The following is a 21,790-nucleotide window of genomic DNA, read 5'->3' as shown; positions in this document are numbered from 1 at the left end:
GGCCTCACCCAGACGAGAGCCATCCATCACAATTGATGCCAGCTGGGGATCAGAGCGTTGATGATATAAGGATAGGAGTTTGGTTTTGGATGCATTAAAGGTAACCAACCACATCTTCCCCCACTGAACCACGCGCTCGAGATCAGAGGAGAGAGAATCAGAGAGAACTTTGTCATTTACAGCCTTTGATGTGTTGCCGTAGATGGTCGTGTCATCAGCATAGATGTCAACGAATGATTTAAGTATGTGTTTAGGGAGGTCATTGATGTAGATCAGGAAGAGAGTTGGGCCCAGGATTGACCCCCGAGGGACTCCAGCAATTATATTTACAGATGAGAATAGTGCTGAAATAACTTGGATTATCTCATTAAAATTGCATCTAACACCATTGAAGCATGTCACGAACCAAAGGAGCAGCAGGTCTATCAGAATTTCTGTGAGGATGAATCGTGGGTCAACATGAAGGTGGACTTTGTCAATGCAAATAGCAGGAAATCTTCCAATACTCCTTTCTACTGTTAATAGAGTAACCGTACAATTCAAAAGAGAGGACAAAGAGTGTGCAAAACCTCATTCAGATTGCTCCAGGCCGCCTGAAAAAACTTTCATCTTGTGGAAAGAAATGTTGAAGAGGATCCCCGGTGCAAATCCTCTGACACTGCAACACAATCTGGTGTCAGTCAGGTATCTTATCAAGCTGGCATACTATGGTGAAGCTACGAGAAGGAAACCTCTTCTTCGTCCTGCCAATATTAAGTGCAGAAAAGATTGGGCTCGTGAGCTAGTGGAGAGACCTATGACCTTTTAGATCAATCTGATGAGTCACAATTTGCATTGGAAGGGTATAGGTATGAAAACTCCCTCAGCAAGATTTTGACTTAAAGAAGACCGCAGCCAACACGGAAACATGGGGATTTTTTGATTATGGTATAGGGTGCAATTTAGAGTGATGCTTGCTCAGACCTGGTGGAGTGCGGAGAAAACATCAATTCTGCTAAATATGTTTCAGTATTACATGAAAAACTCCTACCAATATTCTCAAATGGTAAAATGAACCAAGTTAATTCAATATTTATGGAAGACAGAACTCCTTGTTTATTTAATAAAATTTTAATTTTATATTTATTAAAATTTTGAGTTTATATTAATAAACATTTTTAATTTATATTTATAATTTTAAATTGATATGTGATAAAATTTTAAGTTTGTATTAATAAAAATTTTAAATTTATATCTAATAAAACTTTAAATCGATATCTAATAAAATTTTAAATTCATATCTAAAAAAAGTGTAAATTTATATTTAATAAAATTTTAATTTTATATCCAATAAAATTTTTAATTTATATACAATAATAGAAAATAATTGTTTTTAACGATGAATGTAAATTATTCGTTTGCGAGGTCATGCAATATATCATATCATATTGGATGTCAAAACTTAAAAACAAAGATAAGGACAAAAAGAAAAGGGCCGTCCTTTGTAGCGACAAACACCATCTTATTATAGTAGGGATGATAAATGACTCATGCTGCGAGTTTGTTCAAAGTGAAACTGGTTTATGCAGAGTCAGCATCACTCTCTCGTTCTAAACAACCTGATCGAATGGCAGGACAGAGTCAAGACAGCTGGAGGTCTAATGTGGTGCATAAGCTGCTGGAAGTGTCGACGTCCTTCTTCATGCAGCACCCTGTATTCCCAAATCGTAACAAATATGATACTTGCAAAGCTTATTTTTTGACTTTGGTGATCTAACGATAACTTTGGTGATCTAACGATGACTTTACTGATCTAACGATGACTTTGGTGATCTAACGATGACTTCGGTGATCTAACAATAACAAGGGTGTTAAGATGATTATCCGTGCATAGTAATAATAATATACAAATTACAAAATCTCAAATAATCTTTTCATATAGTTTCATTTAAATAAGTGAAAAAGTGTTTTATTTTTTAACTTCTTTTTCAATCGTAATTAGCGATTTATGTCGTATGTGAAGAATCGGTGTTAATTAAAACAAGCATTATCACCTTGAACGTATTTTTGAACGTATTCAACCAGAATGAACTTATTCTGAACTCTCTTATTTGACTGCGTTGAATCGAGAGCCGTTAATTTAATCAATGTTCTATAGAATTAAAACAAGAGCTGCAGTATTTTGTAGACAACAGCACTAACAGTGATAGCAACTTAGTTGCAACACCACTGATATGTCGTGGAGAGTTCTAAACAATACAAGAATGATGTCATTAAAAAGTAATCTCTTTCGGTTCTTCTCCAGAATTACCCCCATATTAAAAAAACATAATAAAAAAAATATATTCTGTATGATGTACATATCATATTCCAAAAATCATATAAACGTATCGAGTAGTTTATTTTTAAAATAAGAAAATCAAATTTTATGAGTAACTGAAGAGCTACTGTCTTGTTCGCCACTACTAAGCACAGGGCAAGAATAGAGCATAGTGTTATTAGCAAATACACTCATTTTGAACACAAATGCATTAGGGACATTGTCTATGAAAATCAGGAAAAAAAAAAAAGTTTCAAGTATTAAGCCCGGAGTCAAATTCGAAACCAATGACTTTGAATCAGTTTTTTCAGCCCAGATGGATCTGATCATATTAAATAATAAAAAAAAACCTAAAACAACAAATGCAGGAGTGCAACAAGAAAATTTTGTACTCATGTAAAATACGAACTGTACTGAAATAATAAAATTGTAAAAATAAAACATTCTATACATGGGGACGTGGAGCCTAGGTTCGTGGCGTTGCCCGGGTTTTTGAAAGTGTGTGCTTGCTGTTGCGCCCATCGCCAAACCGGAAGTGATGTAGGTTTAAATTAAGGCTAGACAATCGAACAGATGGGATGACTTTTGAAAATATCAGCGTAAAAAGCGACCCCTCTCAGTAGGAAAATGCGCAGTTGAGGGTGAAGGAATAAACGTTTTTAGCCAATTTTTCAATATTTGTTGTCTGAAGGGTCGAGCTTCAAAACGATACCGATCTCGTGAAAATCCGTGGCCTCTCTCGAAAGTTTTAGGCAATCAAACATACATTTAAACAGACAGGTGAGATTTATTTTATAGATGTCTCAATTTTCGCTTAACTATTTGATAAACAAAAGATATCGTCAAATTGAATTTAACTTGAAAATCCCATCGAAGAAGTAATACATATTTTAATGGAATTTGTTCTGAGGAACTCATAACTTTCTCAACATACAAACTACCGACAAAACCAACAAGCATTAAAATCACACTTTTTAATATTAAGATGACGAGATAATGAAACGTCTTCTACTTTAATAATTTCTTCTCTTGGACTGCAAGACTTTAGAATTCCTAATATACAGAATATATATTATTTAATTGGAATTCATTATTGAGATGAGTATGATTTATTAATTCCTTTATTATCTTCATCTTTTTTAGTTGTTTCACGACGTTTCGACCAACTATTCTTCTGGCCTTCGTCAGGTGGTAACTGCGACGGGAGAGGAACTCCGAATATCCTAACAGCATTCTCAGCAATCACTGCCATCCACAGTTGTTGTCATCTCACCACGTTTTGGCCAACTAATCCTCTGGCCGGCTTTGGGTAAGATTGAAACCACTATCTCCAGACAATGCTCACCTGGAACCGTAGAGATTCAACGTCTCTATCCACTGCGCCACGGGCCCCGAAGAGCGATAAAGGTTGGATTTTTTTTCATGGTTACCACCTGGCAAAGGCCAGAGGAATAGTTGGCTGAAACATCATGAAACAGCAACTAAAAAGATAATAAATTAATAATGTACAGAAGTTTACATGTAATGAGAACAAATATTTTGCTGCTCAACTCTCTTCAGTTCCCAGGGAGACATAATCCCAAATATCATGTCCCACATGATAATATACCATTGTTTGGGGTGAAAATGAGAAAAAGAAAATTTAAATTATAAAATAAAAAACAGCCTTTAAAAATGAAAAAAAAAACAAAAAAAAACAGCCTTTATAAATGAAAAAATTAAAAAAACAAAAGAAAACAGTTTTATAAATAAAAAATTTAAAAAAAAAAAAAAAAAACAGCTTTATAAATGAAAATTATTTAAAAAACAAAAAAACAGCCTTTATAAATAAAAAAATAAAAAACAAACAAAAAACAGCCTTTATAAATGAAAACAAAAACAAAAAAAGCAGCCTTTATAAATGAAAACATTTTAAAAAATAAATAAAAAACAGCCTTTATAAATGAAAAAAATTGTTTTAAAACCCCCCAAAAAACAATCTTTATAAATGAAAAAATTAAAAAAACAACAAAAAAAACAGCCTTTATAAAAGAAAAAATTAAAAAAAAACAAAAAAAAAACACGCCTTATAAATGAAAAAATTAAAAAAACAAACAAACAGAAAACAGCCTTTATAAATGAAAAACTTAAAAAAGAACAAAAAAACAGCTTTATAAATGAAAATTTTTTTATAAAAACAAAAAAAACAGCCTTTATAAATAAAAAAAAACTGCCTTTATAAATGAAAAAAAAACAAAAAAAACAACCTTTATAAATGAAAAAATAAAAAAAACAAAAAAACATGCCTTATAAATGAAAAAAAAACAAACAAACAAAAACAGCCTTTATAAATGAAAAAATGAAAAAACAAAAAAACAGCCTTTATAAATGAAAGATTTTTTAAAAAAACAACAAAAAACACGCCTTACAAATGAAAAAAAAAACAAAAAAAACAGCCTTTATAAATGAAAAAAATTAAAAAAGAACAAGAAAAACAGCTTTATAAATGAAAAGAATTTAAAAAAAACAGCCTTTATAAATTTAAAAATTAAAAAAAAAACAGCCTTTATAAATTTAAAAATTAAAAAAAAAACAGCCTTTATAAATGAAAAGAATTTAAAAAAAAACAGCCTTTATAAATTTAAAAATTTAAAAAAAAAAACAGCTTTATAAATGAAAAGAATTTAAAAAAAACAGCCTTTATAAATTTAAAAATATTAAAAAAAAACAGCCTTTATAAATGAAAAAATTAAAAAAGAACAAGAAAAACAGCTTTATAAATGAAAAGAATTAAAAAAAACAGCCTTTATAAATTTAAAAATATTTAAAAAAAACAGCCTTTATAAATGAAAAAATTAAAAAAGAACAAGAAAAAACGCTTTATAAATGAAAAGAATTTTAAAAAACACAGCCTTTATAAATTTAAAAATTAAAAAAAAAACAGCCTTTATAAATGAAAAAATTAAAAAAGAACAAGAAAAACAGCTTTATAAATGAAAAGAATTTTAAAAAAAACAGCCTTTATAAATTTAAAAATTTAAAAAAAAAACAGCCTTTATAAATGAAAAAATTAAAAAGGAACAAGAAAAACAGCTTTATAAATGAAAAGAATTTTAAAAAAACAGCCTTTATAAATTTAAAAATTTAAAAAAAAAACAGCCTTTATAAATGAAAAAATTAAAAAAGAACAAGAAAAACAGTTTTATAAATGAAAAGAATTTTAAAAATACAGCCTTTATAAATTTAAATTTTTTTAAAAAAACAGCCTTTATAAATGAAAAAATTAAAAAAGAACAAAAACAACAGCTTTATAACTGAAAAGAATTTAAAAAAACAGACTTTATAAATTTAAAAATTTAAAAAAAAAACAGCCTTTATAAATGAAAACAAAAACAAAAAAAGCAGCCTTTATAATTGAAAAAATAAAAAACAGCCTTTATGTATGAAAAAAATTAAAAAAATAAATAAAAAACAGCTTTTATAAATGCAAAAAAAATTTTTTTAAACCCCAAAAAACAGCCTTTATAAATGAAAAAATTAAAAAAACAACAAGAAAAAGCAACCTTTACAAAGGAAAAATTAAAAAAAACAAAAAACAGCCCTTATAAAAATTAAAAAAAAAACAGCCTTTATAAATTAAAAAAAACCCAAAAAACTGTCTTTATAAATGAAAAAATTAAAAAACAACAAAAAAAAACAGCTTTAGAAATGAAAGATTTTTAAAAAAAACAACAAAAAACACGCCTTACAAATGAAAAAAAAACAAAAAAAACAGCCTTTATAAATGAAAAAAATTAAAAAAGAACAAGAAAAACAGCTTTATAAATGAAAAGAATTTAAAAAAAAACAGCCTTTATAAATTTAAAAATTAAAAAAAAAACAGCCTTTATAAATTTAAAAATTAAAAAAAAAACAGCCTTTATAAATGAAAAGAATTTAAAAAAAAACAGCCTTTATAAATTTAAAAATTTAAAAAAAAAAACAGCTTTATAAATGAAAAGAATTTAAAAAAAAACAGCCTTTATAAATTTAAAAATATTAAAAAAAAACAGCCTTTATAAATGAAAAAATTAAAAAAGAACAAGAAAAACAGCTTTATAAATGAAAAGAATTAAAAAAAACAGCCTTTATAAATTTAAAAATATTAAAAAAAAACAGCCTTTATAAATGAAAAAATTAAAAAAGAACAAGAAAAAACGCTTTATAAATGAAAAGAATTTTAAAAAACACAGCCTTTATAAATTTAAAAATTAAAAAAAAAACAGCCTTTATAAATGAAAAAATTAAAAAAGAACAAGAAAAACAGCTTTATAAATGAAAAGAATTTAAAAAAAAACAGCCTTTATAAATTTAAAAATTAAAAAAAAAACAGCCTTTATAAATGAAAAAATTAAAAAGGAACAAGAAAAACAGCTTTATAAATGAAAAGAATTTTAAAAAAACAGCCTTTATAAATTTAAAAATTTAAAAAAAAAACAGCCTTTATAAATGAAAAAATTAAAAAAGAACAAGAAAAACAGTTTTATAAATGAAAAGAATTTTAAAAATACAGCCTTTATAAATTTAAAATTTTTTAAAAAAACAGCCTTTATAAATGAAAAAATTAAAAAAGAACAAAAACAACAGCTTTATAACTGAAAAGAATTTAAAAAAACAGACTTTATAAATTTAAAAATTAAAAAAAAAACAGCCTTTATAAATGAAAACAAAAACAAAAAAAGCAGCCTTTATAATTGAAAAAATAAAAAACAGCCTTTATGTATGAAAAAAATTAAAAAAATAAATAAAAAACAGCTTTTATAAATGCAAAAAAAATTTTTTTAAACCCCAAAAAACAGCCTTTATAAATGAAAAAATTAAAAAAACAACAAGAAAAAGCAACCTTTACAAAGGAAAAATTAAAAAAAACAAAAAACAGCCCTTATAAAAATTAAAAAAAAAACAGCCTTTATAAATTAAAAAAAACCCAAAAAACTGTCTTTATAAATGAAAAAATTAAAAAACAACAAAAAAAAACAGCTTTAGAAATGAAAAATTTAAAAAAGAACAGCCTTTATAAATAAAACAATAAAAAAAGACAAAAAAAAGCCTTTATAAATGAAAAAATTTAAAAAAAAACAGCCTTTATAAATGAAAAAAAACAAACAAAAAAGAGTCTATATAAATGAAAAAATTATAAAAAAACAGCCTTATAAATAAAAAAACAGCCTTATAAATAAAAAAAATAAAAAAATACAGCCTTTAAAAATGAAAAAATAAAAAAAATAAAAAAAACAGCCTTTATAAATGAAAAAATTAAAAAAAAAAAAAAAAACAGCCTTTATAAACGAAAAAATTAAAAAAAAAAACAAAAGAACAGGCCTTATAAATGAAAAAAATTTAAAAAAAGCAAAAAAAGCAGCCTTTATAAATGAAAAAAAAAACAAAAAAAAAACAGGCCTTTTAAATGAAAATATAAAAAAAAAAAGTATATATACAGCCTTTAAAAATGAAAATAATACAAGTTCATAGAAAATTTTAGCAGGATCAGCCCAGTAGTTTCTGAGGAAAAGTGGAACAGACTATAGACTAAGAGAAATATAATATTTATTTATTTCTGTGAGAATATGCTTTTTCAATTATATTTATACTAATCCTTAATTTATGAAACTCAATGTAATTACAGAGCATATAACAAACAAATGACAAAAGTCTACATTCCAAGTTGTATGATGTTGACCATCTTACAATTTATTTTTTTAAATATGTTGACATTCACAATTCTTGAGAGCACCCGTTTCATAGCATAAAATCATTTATTTAATCATTATATCATTCAATGAATTTATTTTACCCTTAACTCTTCGGAAGAAAAAGCACATATTTTTCTTTTATTATGCAATTTTGAATTTTCGAAATTGCAACTTCTCTTCCAATTTTCAGATTTTGTAAATCATGCCCGAATACTTTTTATTTTCTTTTAATAGGTTGGCAGGTGCTATTTCTTCTGAAGAGTTGAGCAAAATAGATTCATTGCTTGATATATAAATTAAATGATTTTGTGCTATGAAACAGGTGCTGTCAAGAATTGTGAATGTCAACGGAATTAAAGGAATAAATTGTAAGATGGTCAACATCATGTAACTTAGAATATAGACCTTTGTCATTTATTTGTTACGCATAAATCAGGGAAAAAAGATTAAAAAAAAAAAAAAAAAAAAGCGGCATAAATAACCTTGTACGATTCCAAACCGGTGTTTCCTTGTACTGTTGCTTGTTAACGCATCCGCTGCGGTGTAAATGGCGAGAGGGGAAAGGAGGAATCCAATAGAGAGAAAAGATGGTGCAACTTCCATTGAATCTAACCGATTTTGGCAGTGGACTCTCACTGGAAAAAATATAGGAATGTACCATTGTCGAGGAACTGTAGAGCTAATAGGCCTATAGTACACCTCAGAACGACCCTGGTGTCTAACTCTGTCCCATGGGGAGGCATAGTAAATAGGTACAATTTGTACGCATTACGTTTGCATGTAATGTCATGATTTTTACTCCTATTAAGGTCAAAGTCGGAGAGGAAAAAATGAGTTCATTTTATTTATATATATATATATATATATATATATATATATATATATATATATATATAGAGAGAGAGAGAGAGAGAGAGAGAGAGAGAGAGAGAGAGATTTATAAACTAGCTGGACACCCGCCATTTCCCGGTCATACAATACGCTTAACCATGATATCTTAATTTATGAGGATTGCATATGTATTATTATAGAATAAATCCTCTATCAAATGTTATATATTATGAGTAATAATTCGCCCACAAAAATTTTTTTTTTAATAATAATGATAATGTCATTGATCAAGTTTCATCTATGTTTCTGTACAATATCACATCAGCTGATCTTTGGACTTGACAATCTTAAAAATAGTCTTTATTCTCTTATAGATAAAAATGAATTTTTACAGGGGAATATTTTACGTTACACCAGATAAGGTTAAACCGATGTAATGTAAAATATTCCTCCGTAAAAATTTTTTTATTTATAAGAAGAAAGACCATTTTCAAGATCAGATTCTTTCGATTTTCAATATTTGGATGCATTTCTGTATAAAACATATCTAAGAACACTGCCAGACATATAAATTAGCTTTTTGTGAGATTTGCAAAAGATAGGTTCCGAAACCTATGAAGAACGATCTTACACACACACAAAGTGACTTTTATATAATACTAGCATGGATACTCGGCATTGCCCGAGTGGACATGAAATTCGGTTTGGACAGAGCTGCTACACTAAGGATATTGAGCAATCCCCAGAAAAGAACGGAAAAAGTAATTGACAACCTGGACTCCTCCCCCAAATGAACCAAAAAACTTTTTTCAATCAAAGTAGTAGCGTGCCTGTGCAACCGCCCCCAAAAATTAAATAATTAGCTGCAGTAGGCAGGCTCGAACCTAAAATAAAAAAAAGAAAAAGGTAAGTAGCAAACGCTTTCGCCCACAATGATTATGACGTCATGACGCTGAAAAAAATAATGTGAGTTGAGTGTTTGTACGTGATCTGCAAAAATAACATCGCGAAAAGTGCCCCTCCACTTGCAAGAAATGGTCCAGTTGACCACCACAAAATTAATTTTTTTTTTCTAATTTTCAGATATTATGCGCCCAAGTGGTTGCTCTTTCAGATGGTATCGGTTTCAACTTAGTCGGATGCAGCTGACGAAAGTTTTTAGCGGACACACACAATTCAAAATAAATTATATATTGCAAGAATCATACTATATCTAGAGAAATAAATGAAATAATCAAGTAATCGACCTTTTGTATATATTAATCAAATTGCGAACAAACATACAAACAGACAGAAATACAAATTTATATTTATAGAAGTAGAGGTTCATTTAACTTTGGAACCAGACAAAGATTTGACAAATAAATAGAAAATTTACCTTTAATTTGTAAGAGTATGTGTAGTTATAGTGCACAAGTGTTCAAAATATTGAAAAGATAAAGTTTTTTTTTTTTTTTTTTTTTAATTACTTTTTCACCCCAAACAAGGCGCATTGCCACTTTGGTGTAGGGGGCTACTATCAGGGACAGCAACTACTGGGGCGCTATGTTGGGATTTGGGCAGCAAGATGTCGGTTCACATTGCACTTGAACTTCTGCATGTCAGTACAGTTGGGGAAGCAGGAACTTGGAATGGAAATCCAGAGTCTAGCGGTTCTGGGGAAGAAACTACTGGAGTAGAAAGATCTTTTGCATCAATGGATCTCTACTGTATGGGGGTGGGATTTACCTGTCTGTCGGGTTTGTCGAGGGTGTCTACGCCGTGGGGGCACAAGTGTCTGCAGTTTGTCAGAGCATTCACCATTAAACTACTTGTAGAACAGGCAGAGGGATGCAACGTTTTGTCGATGGGATAGAGGCTGAAGCTTAGATGCCAGTTCAGGGCCTATCAGATTGGCGACTCTCTTTTGAACCTTGTCAAGGAGTGAGAGACTAGTAGCCGATGCACCAGCCTAAATATGACAGCAATACTCCATACATGGGCGAATGGTGGCCTTGTAGAGGTACAGGATACTTTCAGGTGTCAGTAGTTTTCTAGCACGGTAGAGAGAGCCCACCTTTTTCGCAGCGGCCCTGGCAATGTTTTCAATATAATTGTTCCAACTCATGTTTTCTGTGAACGTTAGGCCAAGCAGTTTGAAAGATGTACTCTCGGACAGGGAGTCACTGGCCATTGCTATTGGTTGTAGAGAAGGTTTCTTGTAATTATTGAAAGAAACCAGTTTAGTCTTGGCAGTATTGAATGTGACCATCCATATATGTCCCCATTCCACTACAGATTGGAGGTCACCCTCTAGTGTTTTTGCCATTTTTTTAGATATGTGTTCATTTGTTTTCCTGTCATGCCTGTTATAGAGTGTAGTGTCATCAGCATATATATCCATCTCAGAGGCAGTTTTGTCAGGGAGGTCATTAATAAATATTAGGAACAATAGAGGTCCAAGGATAGACCCCTGAGGCACTCCGGCATTTATATCACACTGTTTAGACGTACGACCGTCGAGGACAACCTGGATTTTTCTCTCATCTAAGAAGGACCTAATTATGTTAAGTATTCTACCAGTGATACCGTATGATTTAATTTTCCTGAGGAGAGCCTTGTGCAAAAGCCTTAGATATATCTAGAGCTACCGCTCTGCCCTCCCCCGCTTTGTCCAGTGAATGATATATACGTTCAGAGATTACAGTGAGGATGTCAGCTGTGGAGCGGGCATGTCTAAATCCATAGTTTGTCAGTCAGAAGTTTAGCATCTGTAAGGTGCCGGACTAGAGCCTGGTTAATTATGGTCTCAATTATTTTGGCGAAAAGTGGGAGGAGGCTAATGGGGCGATAATTTGATGGGTCAGTTCTTTCGCCAGAATTCTTGAATATTGGTACCACAGAAGCAGTTAACTCAATGGTAGAAGAAATGGAGTGACAAGAGTTATATATAAAAGATATGAAGTCATATGATATATGGAAAATATCATTAGATTACCAAAGTTAAGCGACGTTAAGTTTGGTCCATAACAGATGAGTGACTGCATAGAGGAGGATGTTGACACCTCCCTGTAAGAATTGCAAACACCCAACATTATCATTTCCCCTGACAAGGATATGCATGCGACTGGGGACTTTTTGTTTGTTTTTTTTTCAATTTAAATTTTGTACTTACCTTTATTCCAGACAAGGCATATTGCCATTTGGACGTAAGAGGCTATTAATTGGGACGATGCCTAAGAAAGATTAAAATGTTGGTTTATGTTAGATTTGAACTTCTGCATATCAATACAGTTTGGGAAGCAGGTAGCAGGAATGGAATTCCAATATCTAGCCTGTCAAAGGAAAAAGTTATCACAGGAAACTTTCTGACATTTAGGCACCTCAACAGTGAAGGGGTGTAATTTTGTTGCTAAGTGGATTTGTCGGGGATATATACGTTGAGGGGATACTAGTGTAATGAGTTCATCAGAGCACATTTCATTGAAATACGTGTAATCACAGAAGATAAGAACTCGTGATTTCTGGAAAATTTATAATAGTGTAGTGAATAAAGGCCAATCAGTAATTCCCTCACTATCCAACAACCAGAAGGTTGCATGCATGGCAACCGAAAAGGTGGGACTACTTGCTTGGCAACTGAAAAGGTGGGACTACTTGCTTGGCAACCGAAAAGGTGGGACTACTTGCTTGGCAACCGAAAAGGTGGGACTACTTGCTTGGCAACTGAAAAGGTGGGACTACTTGCTTGGCAACTGAAAATGTAGGACTACTTGCTTGGCAACTGAAAAGGTGGGACTACTTGCTTGGCAACTGAAAAGGTGGGACTACTTGCTTGGCAACCCTAAACCTCCAACTCCACCCCAGAGTCAACAAACAACTCTCCAAAATTTTCCTAACGCTGACGGAAGCCACAATCGATGATCTGAACATCACCTCTTCTCGTGTCCGCAAATTTTCCCTTGGAACTTCCTCCCTTGGAGAAAGCCAATTCAACCCACCTAGAATGTGTGTTGTGTTGATAATGAATTCAACATTAACAACGAATCTGTGTGCTATCTTTTCTAGACGATACAAATTCTTATCGAAATAGCATGGGGACTAGACATCAAATAGAAAGTGTAAACATATGATCAAGACTAAACCGAGGATTTTATACAATCAATATGCAATAATCGACACACCGGTTACCGCCATATCACTGATATTAAGCATTAATGAGCCTGGCCAGTACCAGATGGGTGACCATTTGGGAAGGATAGGTGCTGTATGTATCGCACAGAGTCTTAGAAATTTCCAGGTTCATATCTGAGGATGCATTTAACTCATTGGGGGAGAGGCACCCCCGAATCAAGGTAGAAAGCAACAGGAAACAAACTTCATTACTTGTCTTCCTGAGATTACAATGGCTCTATAATTTGGAGTGCTGTGGTCACCAATGTTCTTAAAACAGCAGGGCCACTAATGATAATGATGATTGTATTGCTGTAGTTTCATATATATATATATATGGTAAGTGTGGTTGTCCAGATTTGTAAGTACACTGAAACCAGAAGAAGGTATTGGTTAAGAGTTTCATTAGTGAGTCAAACCAGCAGTTAGTTCAGACGAATTCCGAATCACACTGCATAAGTTAATAAAATAATAAGAAAGATACTAAAGTTGACAGAAATTCATAGAAAAAAGCATTTTCACTAGAAAGCAGGCATTTTCCCACTCCTCCCCCCACCACTTTTCCTTTTTTTCATTCTTTCTTCGATCACCTCTTTCTGGTCTGTATTTCATTTTCCATCCTCCTTTACTTTTCAAATTACAAAAAAAACTACTATTTAATATGTCGTTTCGTTGCAACAGTAGATGACCTTAGATTTCTAAAGCAACTGTACCAGAAATATGTCTGAACATATGTAGCCAGTAATGTTTGTATAAAATTGAATAATATACTCTCTCTCCCTATATATATATAAATGTGTGTGTGTGTGTGTGTGTGAGGACAGTTCTTGACGTATATATTCAACGGATTTTTGACCTACGGACTTGAAATTTGGTGCATAGCATATTCAGACATATGAAAAACTTTTTAATCGGTTTTCATCTGAAAAAAAAAACTAGCTGCTCAGTGGTCAAAATTCAAAATTGATACGCGGGAGGGGGGGGGGGTCGTTGGATTTTTCATCTGTTTGCTAACTGTTCCACGAATGTGCATGCGTGAATGGTTCACATGACAGATTCATTATATTAACAATCAGTAGGTTTGAAAACACTTTCTAAAGATCGTGTCAAGTTGGCCTAATGGCTATTGTACTTGACTCCCTGTCTAGATTTTGATTTCGATCTCAACCCGAGTATTTTCTATTTTTTTCTTTTTGTAAAAGAAATGAACTGTTTAGAAAAAACATAATACTAGCATGCACAAGTGTACATGTCTCAGTTTCTGCATAAATTAAAATATATTCATGCAGATTTTACGACTGGGCAATGCTGGCAGCTTGCTAGTTTATATATATAATGTTGTCATTGGATCTTTTGTTAATGAGGAATGAATCAAGCAAACACTCACCTCCATGGTTCACATTAAAAAAAAAATGTAACAATCCTTTAACTTTTTATTTCAGTTAATCCAAAAGAAAGTTTTGAAAAAGATAAAAACTAAGTGAAAACATTTTCAAATAATTTTATTTTGTTAACATATGAAAATATTTTTATTTTAACATGGGAGTTTTCTTTACTTTGGGGGAGTGGGGGTGATATCAAAGGAATCAAGTGTTTCGCGCGTGTCTTTGGGGAAATCTGTAGATTTTCAACTTGGTAACTGCGACCGGAATTCATCAAAGATATAACTGGGTATATGCGCCTCCACTGTCTGGTATAATAAAAAAAAAATGTAATTAAATATATATATATATATATATCTATATTACAATAAAAAAAATGCGAAAATGAAAAGTAACATGGTTAAGCTTAAACATGGAAAAGTAAAGGACTAGTTGTTAAAACTGGAAAAGAAAAAGACAAGATATTCTAGTAAAAAATATAATAAATTTATAACTTAAAATATTGCAGCATTAAGAATTGATTGTATAATGTTATAAATTGAATTAAAAAAAAATTCTAATGTAACCCATGATTTTTCCAAGCTTCCAATAAATTCATTTGCTCTTTCAGTCTTATTTTTTTGCCCCCATAAACACATATGTAATAACAATGTACGGCACTCGTCTGCTTTCAATAAAATCTCCCCAATTATCTCCCTTTCATGCTTTCATTCTCTGTTTCACTTGTTACTTCTCTTTTCGAGACAGCAGTGAATTAGTAGCAACAGTAGTTGCTGAAGCAATGTGGTTGCTATGGAAACCAGTCATAAAAAATATTGCTCCTTACGTTTTTTTACAATTTTGAACACCAGAAAATTAAATCATAACTTTTGTTTTACTGAACGAAAATTGAAAATGTTTTTATCACAATATAGCTTAGAAGGTGATCTATACACTGTAATAATTGTTTGAAATTTGGTCGAGAAATGAGTGAGGAGTAAAGCTTTAAATGACTAAAACTGCCACTTAACCATATATTCAAACACGGTAATGTTTGAATGATATAAATAGATAAATAGTTCTCCTGATTCTGATACAATTCCTGATTCTGATACAATTTTCAAATTTCTAAATATTTAATTATACAGTTGATTCTTTTTTGTTTCCCTGCTTACCATAAAACCTTGTGTAATGTGTTTGGATACTTTGCAAATTTTTGTGTGTCAAATGTTTTCCCCATAATTGATCGAAAATAAGGATTTGTTAAACTCTGAAATTTACATTTTCTAATTCATCCATTTGTGCCATTTTCTTGTGCCGTTTTGACTTGCTTTTTATTCTTTACATGCCATTTCTTTTAGTACTATTTTTGCATAAAATTGTTATGACATGTAATTTTACTCGTAGTTTACAAACCAAAAAGTATCATTAATGAAAAGTTTTAAAGCACAAAAGTAACTTAAAAAAAAACGTTTTTAGAATTGCACAAAATTGGTTTAAAATGTTTTCAGTCAAAGTTTTTATTTTTCCAATTCCAGATTCTAGTTAATCTTCCCAATATTAAGATTATATATATATATATATATATATATATATATTAAGAAAATTCACAAAAGAAATTTTCTTCCAATGCTTCTACAAAGACTCAATATAATAACACGGACCACAAACATTATTTACAGAAAAAAAAATTAGATAAAGTAGGGAATACAGACACTGACGGAAACAAAAGAAAAGATTTCAGTCAACACTGGTTGACCTAGACCTCTGCACACGCGCGCACACACATACACACAGGCTCTGAAAACAATAAGAATGCATTTTTAATATATTTACACAAAATGAATTAAAGTTTGAAGTGATATTTTTAATAATAATTTAAAAAAATGAGATATTATTTATTCATCATTAATCAAACTTTAATTTTTGAGCAGACCAAAACTGCGTTTATTTTAATATATTTGCACAACTTGAATTTAACTATTTGTGACCAAGATTGATTTCTTTTACATTTTAAATAAAGTAACCGAAGATATCCGATTATGAAATCTTTGGTTCTTGTCCAGTATCCCCCCTACATTAAAAACAAAAATAAAGAAAAATCTGTATAATGTGCATACCTGTGATAAAATGAAAATATCATATTCCAAAAATCATATAAATTGACCAAGTAGTTTTATTTCTAAATAAAATAAATAAATCAAATTTTATGAGTAACATTTTGAACCATTTTGAAAAAAATCTAAAAAAAAAATTTAGATAACTTAATTACAAACTTGCAAGATTTTTGTTTAATCGCTTATAAATGATTTTTTTTATCAATTAAAACTACTTGATCAATTCATGTAATTTTTGGAATATGATATTTTTGTTTCATCACGGATATATACACCTTACAGATTTTCCTTTATTTTTATTTTTTAAATATGGGAGGATTAGAACCAAACTTTAAAACATTATACTAACACACGTGCAATATTTGATTCAACGTTTAAATCTTATTATTTTTGCATAAGTCTTAATTATAATTATTACTTTTGCATAAGTCTTAATTACAATTATTACTTTTGCATAAGTCTTAATTACAATTATTACTTTTGCATAAGTCTTAATTACAATTATTACTTTTGCATAAGTCTTAATTATAATTATTACTTTTGCATAAGTCTTAATTACAATTATTACTTTGGCATAAGTCTTAATTACAATTATTACTTTTGCATAAGTCTTAATTATAATTATTACTTTTGCATAAGTCTTAATTATAATTATTACTTTTGCATAAGTCTTAATTACAATTATTAATTTTGCATAAGTCTTAATTACAATTATTACTTTTGCATAAGTCTTAATTACAATTATTACTTTTGCATAAGTCTTAATTATAATTATTACTTTTGCATAAGTCTTAATTATATTATTTTTGCGTAAGTCTAAATTATAATTATTATTTTTGCGTAAGTCTTAATTATAATTATTATTTTTGCATAAGTCTTAATTATAATTATTACTTTTGCGTAAGTCTCAATTATAATTATTACTTTTGCATAAGTCTTAATTATAATTATTACTTTTGCATAAGTCTTAATTACAATTATTACTTTTGCATAAGTCTTAATTATAATTATTACTTTTGCATAAGTCTTAATTATAATTATTATTTTTGCATAAGTCTTAATTATAATTATTATTTTTGCATAAGTCTTAATTATAATTATTACTTTTGCATAAGTCTTAATTATTACGTATGTATCAAAGGGACATAATTCTAATAAAAATATTTGAATAATTACAAATTTTTCTGTCGAACGCATTAGTAAGAACATTTTTATCTCAATAAACACAAAGATAAAAAAAATAACTACAATTATGATCGCTTTCAAGTTTAATGTAAACAACTTTTTGTTGAACCGCACTCTTAATTAAATTCTACCAAATTTTCATTTTTTTTTCCAATTTTCCATTCAATTACAGATATCGTGACACCCATTAACACTTATCCTCAAATGGCCTTTGAGCCTTGATAAGTGTAAAAAAAAAAAAAACAACAAAAGAATGCATGTGTGTTTGTTAGAAGAAATGTACAATGGAAAGAAATTTCAAGGGAAACAGTATAAAATAAAGCAGTGAAATCTGTTACACATATAACTTGGGTATTGGATTCATCAGTAGATATTTTCCAACTAAGAAACAAGGTTTTATATTATTTGGACAATTATTCTCATCTTGAGTGTTATTTGCACAATTTGTTTTGGTCAATGTAACCTCTGACCTATCTTGTCAAACTCAGGAATCTTTCAGTCAAACTCAGGAATCTGCACAGAATTTTTTTAATCCATGGGTGTAGCATGCTCTCGTCCCATCACCCGATAACTGGGTCGAAGTTCCAAGTAATTCACAATTGTATCTTATGTGCTACTTACACTGAGGATTAACCATTTAACCCCCAGAAAAATGTAATTTACAACTGAATTTTATTAAACACTTGATTCACTATGCCACTAACAATTTTAGTATGAATTTTATAAACCTGAAACCTATATTGTTTTTCACAATCTTACTTTTTTTTTTACATGGGCATCACCACTTATCAAGGCCTTGATGCCACTCGAGGATAAGGGTTAAAGAGTGTACAGTAGAAATTGGACAATACAGTAATCGTTAGTAATGGAAATTTGGTGAATTTATTAACTTATACGGAACGGCTCATCAAAAACTTGTTTACGTTAGACTTGAAGACAACCATATTGTAATCAGCTGGAAAGTAGGAAAACGGAAGACAATTCCATATGCGTGCAGTTCTAATAAAGAAGCTTTGCTCAGGGAATCTACGTTTAGGTTTAGGTACAGATAAAGAGTGGGGGAAATTATGGATAGTGATTTCTGGTAGACGGTTGTTTCTTGTGAAAGTTTGGCAAGAGGGGATTTAGATTGGAGCTCAGCCGAGCCGAGCACTTGCCATGAAAATAATGATAATGATGATGAGACAAACTCGCAACATTTCTTCTGTGAGAAAGAGGTTGCAGGGAAGAGAAAAGGACATCCCCTACGAGGCTACAAAGTCTATTTTGAACTCTATCATGGCAGGATAAGTCCTTTCTAGGAGCTCCTGCCCAGATGTGGCAACAGTACTACATCTTACTACATATTTATTACTACAGATTATTATGTTATGTATTTTTTTGTGACTTTATCTATAATTTATAATTAATAGTTTGTGTTAAATTCTATACTAGGTGCGCTTTGTAGGTGATCGTTACCCAACACATTCGCTGATTCTTTGAGTCAAATAATATGAACTTCAGAAACTGTCTGAAGCCGAAACTATACTCTTTAACTAGCAGCGCCTTCTACGGAATGAGAAATATATTTAATCCCAGTAAATTGATTAAAAATAATTTTCTTCATAAAAATAAAACTTAATTTATGATTTTTAGAGTATGATATTTTCGTTTCGTCACAGGTATGTACATCATACAGATTTTTCTTTATTTTTAAATATAAAGCAAATTCTGAACAGGAACCAAAAGATAATGATGAATAATTCTGTTCAATTTACCTTTCTTGACAATCCACTGTAGTAAAGGAAATCTTCAATAAAGACAAGAGCATTAAGGATGTCTTGAGAGACGTCATGACCTTTGGTTCTAAAAATTAAAAAAAAATTAGACAAATCATGTTAATTTTTGGATGAGAAAAAAAATTTCTATTCATAAAAAGTTCATAAATTCAATTTGCGATCAAAAAACTAAAAAATAATATTTTGTTATTTTATTTACTTTTGCTCCAGAGGATTAGACACAAGGTCAAGTGTGGATTTGATGAAAACGTTTGTGGAACGAACTGGATTTGAACTTGTAACACCCAGGTTTTCAACGCATGTCATTAACCACTTAGCTATTATACCATCCAACTATGATCTCCCTTCTTTTTTTTTCCTCTTTTTTTTTTTTACAAAGGAATCATCACTTATTAAGACCCAGAGGCCACTCAAGGATAAGGGTTAACGAGTGTACAATAGTCAATGGGAAAATTTTGTAGTAATCGTTAGTAGTGGGAATTGGGTAAATTGGATTACTAAAGGGAGAACGGATCATCAGGAACTTGTTTATGTTGGACTTGAAGACGCCCATATTGTAGTCAGTTGGAAAGCAGGATAACAGAACAGAGTTCCACAGGTGTGCAGTTCTAAGAAAGAAACTTTGTTCATGGAATCGGCGTTTAAATTTACGTACATATAGAGTGAGGTAAATTAATTACAGTGGTTTCAACCAGACAAGTGTTTTTTTGTGAAAGTCAGGCCAGGGAGGACCATAGATTGGAGCTCAAGCGAGCACTTGCCATGAAAATAACGATACAGCTGTTGGTATGGATGTGTACGCAGTCAAAAAACTTTGCAAAATGCATTTGCTTAGAAGAAGAGTGCTTCAAATTGTTGACTCATCAAAACTAATATTTCATTTCCCTCCCCCCAGGGGGATGGTTAGACACAAGGTCAAGTGTAGGTTTGATGAAAGTGTTTATGTGTTTGGATTCAAACTTATCACATGAAGGTTTTTAGTTTGTGTTGAAACAGTTACAAAACTGCTTAACAGTATCTATGATGCAGGGACTATTCCAGAAGAGATGAAGAAGTCAGTTTACATTTGGTGCATCTACTACTAGTTTCTTGCTCTTGGACAGGGTTCAAAAAAGAGTTGCCAATCTGATAAGATCTATGCTTCAGCCTCTGTCCCATCGACGAAATGTTGCATTCCTCTGCCTGTTCTATAAATATTTTTATGATGGATGCTCCGACAAACTAAAACCCTTTGTACTCCCTCAATGTAAATAGCTCCAACAAATCTATCAAGCAGCAAAATCCCACCCCTACACAGTAGAGATCTCTAGATGTAAGAAAGCCTTCTACTCTAATAGTTTGTTTCAAGAACTGCTAGACTTTGAAACTCCCTTTTGGGTTCCTGTTTTCCCAACTGAACTGACATGCAGAAGCTCAAGTGTAATGTAAACAGACATCTTGCTGCTCAACTCCCTACATAGTATCTCTTCAACTTAAGGCCCTGATAGTAGCCCCCGATATCAAAGTGGCACTGTGTCTTGTTTAGAGTGAAAATGGAATAATAAAAAAAAAAATCACCCTCCTGAAGAAACCAGGCACAACAAACTTTGATGAACACCGTGCAATCAACCTAATGAGTCACCTCGTTACGGTTCTTACGTGTGTGTTCGTGAACAGCATGTGGAACAAAATACTAGCAGAAGTATCTGAAGCACAGTTTCGTTTCATGATCGATAAAAAAAATCTGTGTAAAATGCATTCAAATAGAAGAAACTGCTCCAAATTGTTGATTCATCAAAACTGATATTTTATTTATCTCCTCCTCGGGAAATGTTAGAGACAAGGTCAAGTGTGAGGTTGATGGAAATGTTTATGCCGAACAAACTGGATTCAAATTTGTCACACGCAGGTTTTTAGTCTGTGTTGCTAACCAGTTAGCCACCTTCATCCTCATTAGTCGATATTTTTTTTAAAACTCTTATTCACTTCAAAACGATTACTATTTGGGATCATATCTAACAGGGGACTGTGGAGAGTTCAGATTACATTTAAACTTCTACAAATTAGTACAGTCAAGGAAGCAGGAAACAGGGAGAGAATTCTAAAGTCTAGCCGTTCGAGAGAGTAGAAGGCTTTCAAGAAGATAGTTCAAAAGTGAAGGGGTGTGATTTTGTTGCTTGTCAGATTAGTTGAGAGTATGTATGTCGTGGTGGTGCAAGTGCTATGAGTTCATCAGAGCACATTTCATTAAAGTACTTATAAAACAGACACATAGGCATGCAACATTTCAGCAATGGCACAGAGGTTGAAAGTATAAAATTGGAGATTCTTTTCAGGACCGTAAGAGTGAGAGACTAGTTGATGATGCACAAGCCCA

The 21,790-nt window shown here is 30.9% G+C and overlaps 1 protein-coding gene across 1 annotated transcript in view; it reads right to left on the bottom strand.

Annotated features, from left to right (window-relative positions):
• Positions 1-14,478: 14,478 nt before the first annotated feature.
• Positions 14,479-21,790, bottom strand: part of LOC145296658 (WASH complex subunit 5-like) — a 151,949-nt gene continuing 144,637 nt past the window's right edge. The window contains exons 28-29 of the mRNA XM_080142595.1: positions 19,414-19,501; positions 14,479-14,683 (exon numbers count right to left, since the gene is read on the bottom strand). Of these exons, the coding sequence (XP_079998721.1) occupies positions 14,621-14,683; positions 19,414-19,501 (151 nt within the window). The 3' untranslated portion in view covers positions 14,479-14,620. The remainder of the gene's footprint in view (positions 14,684-19,413; positions 19,502-21,790) is intronic.

This window comes from Euprymna scolopes, chromosome 17 (assembly GCF_053919585.1).
Source record: "Euprymna scolopes isolate OS-2025 chromosome 17, ASM5391958v1, whole genome shotgun sequence".
Lineage (NCBI taxonomy): Eukaryota > Metazoa > Mollusca > Cephalopoda > Sepiida > Sepiolidae > Euprymna > Euprymna scolopes.
Note: the sequence above shows the minus strand (reverse complement) of the source record. Positions and strands in the feature narration are given on the sequence as shown.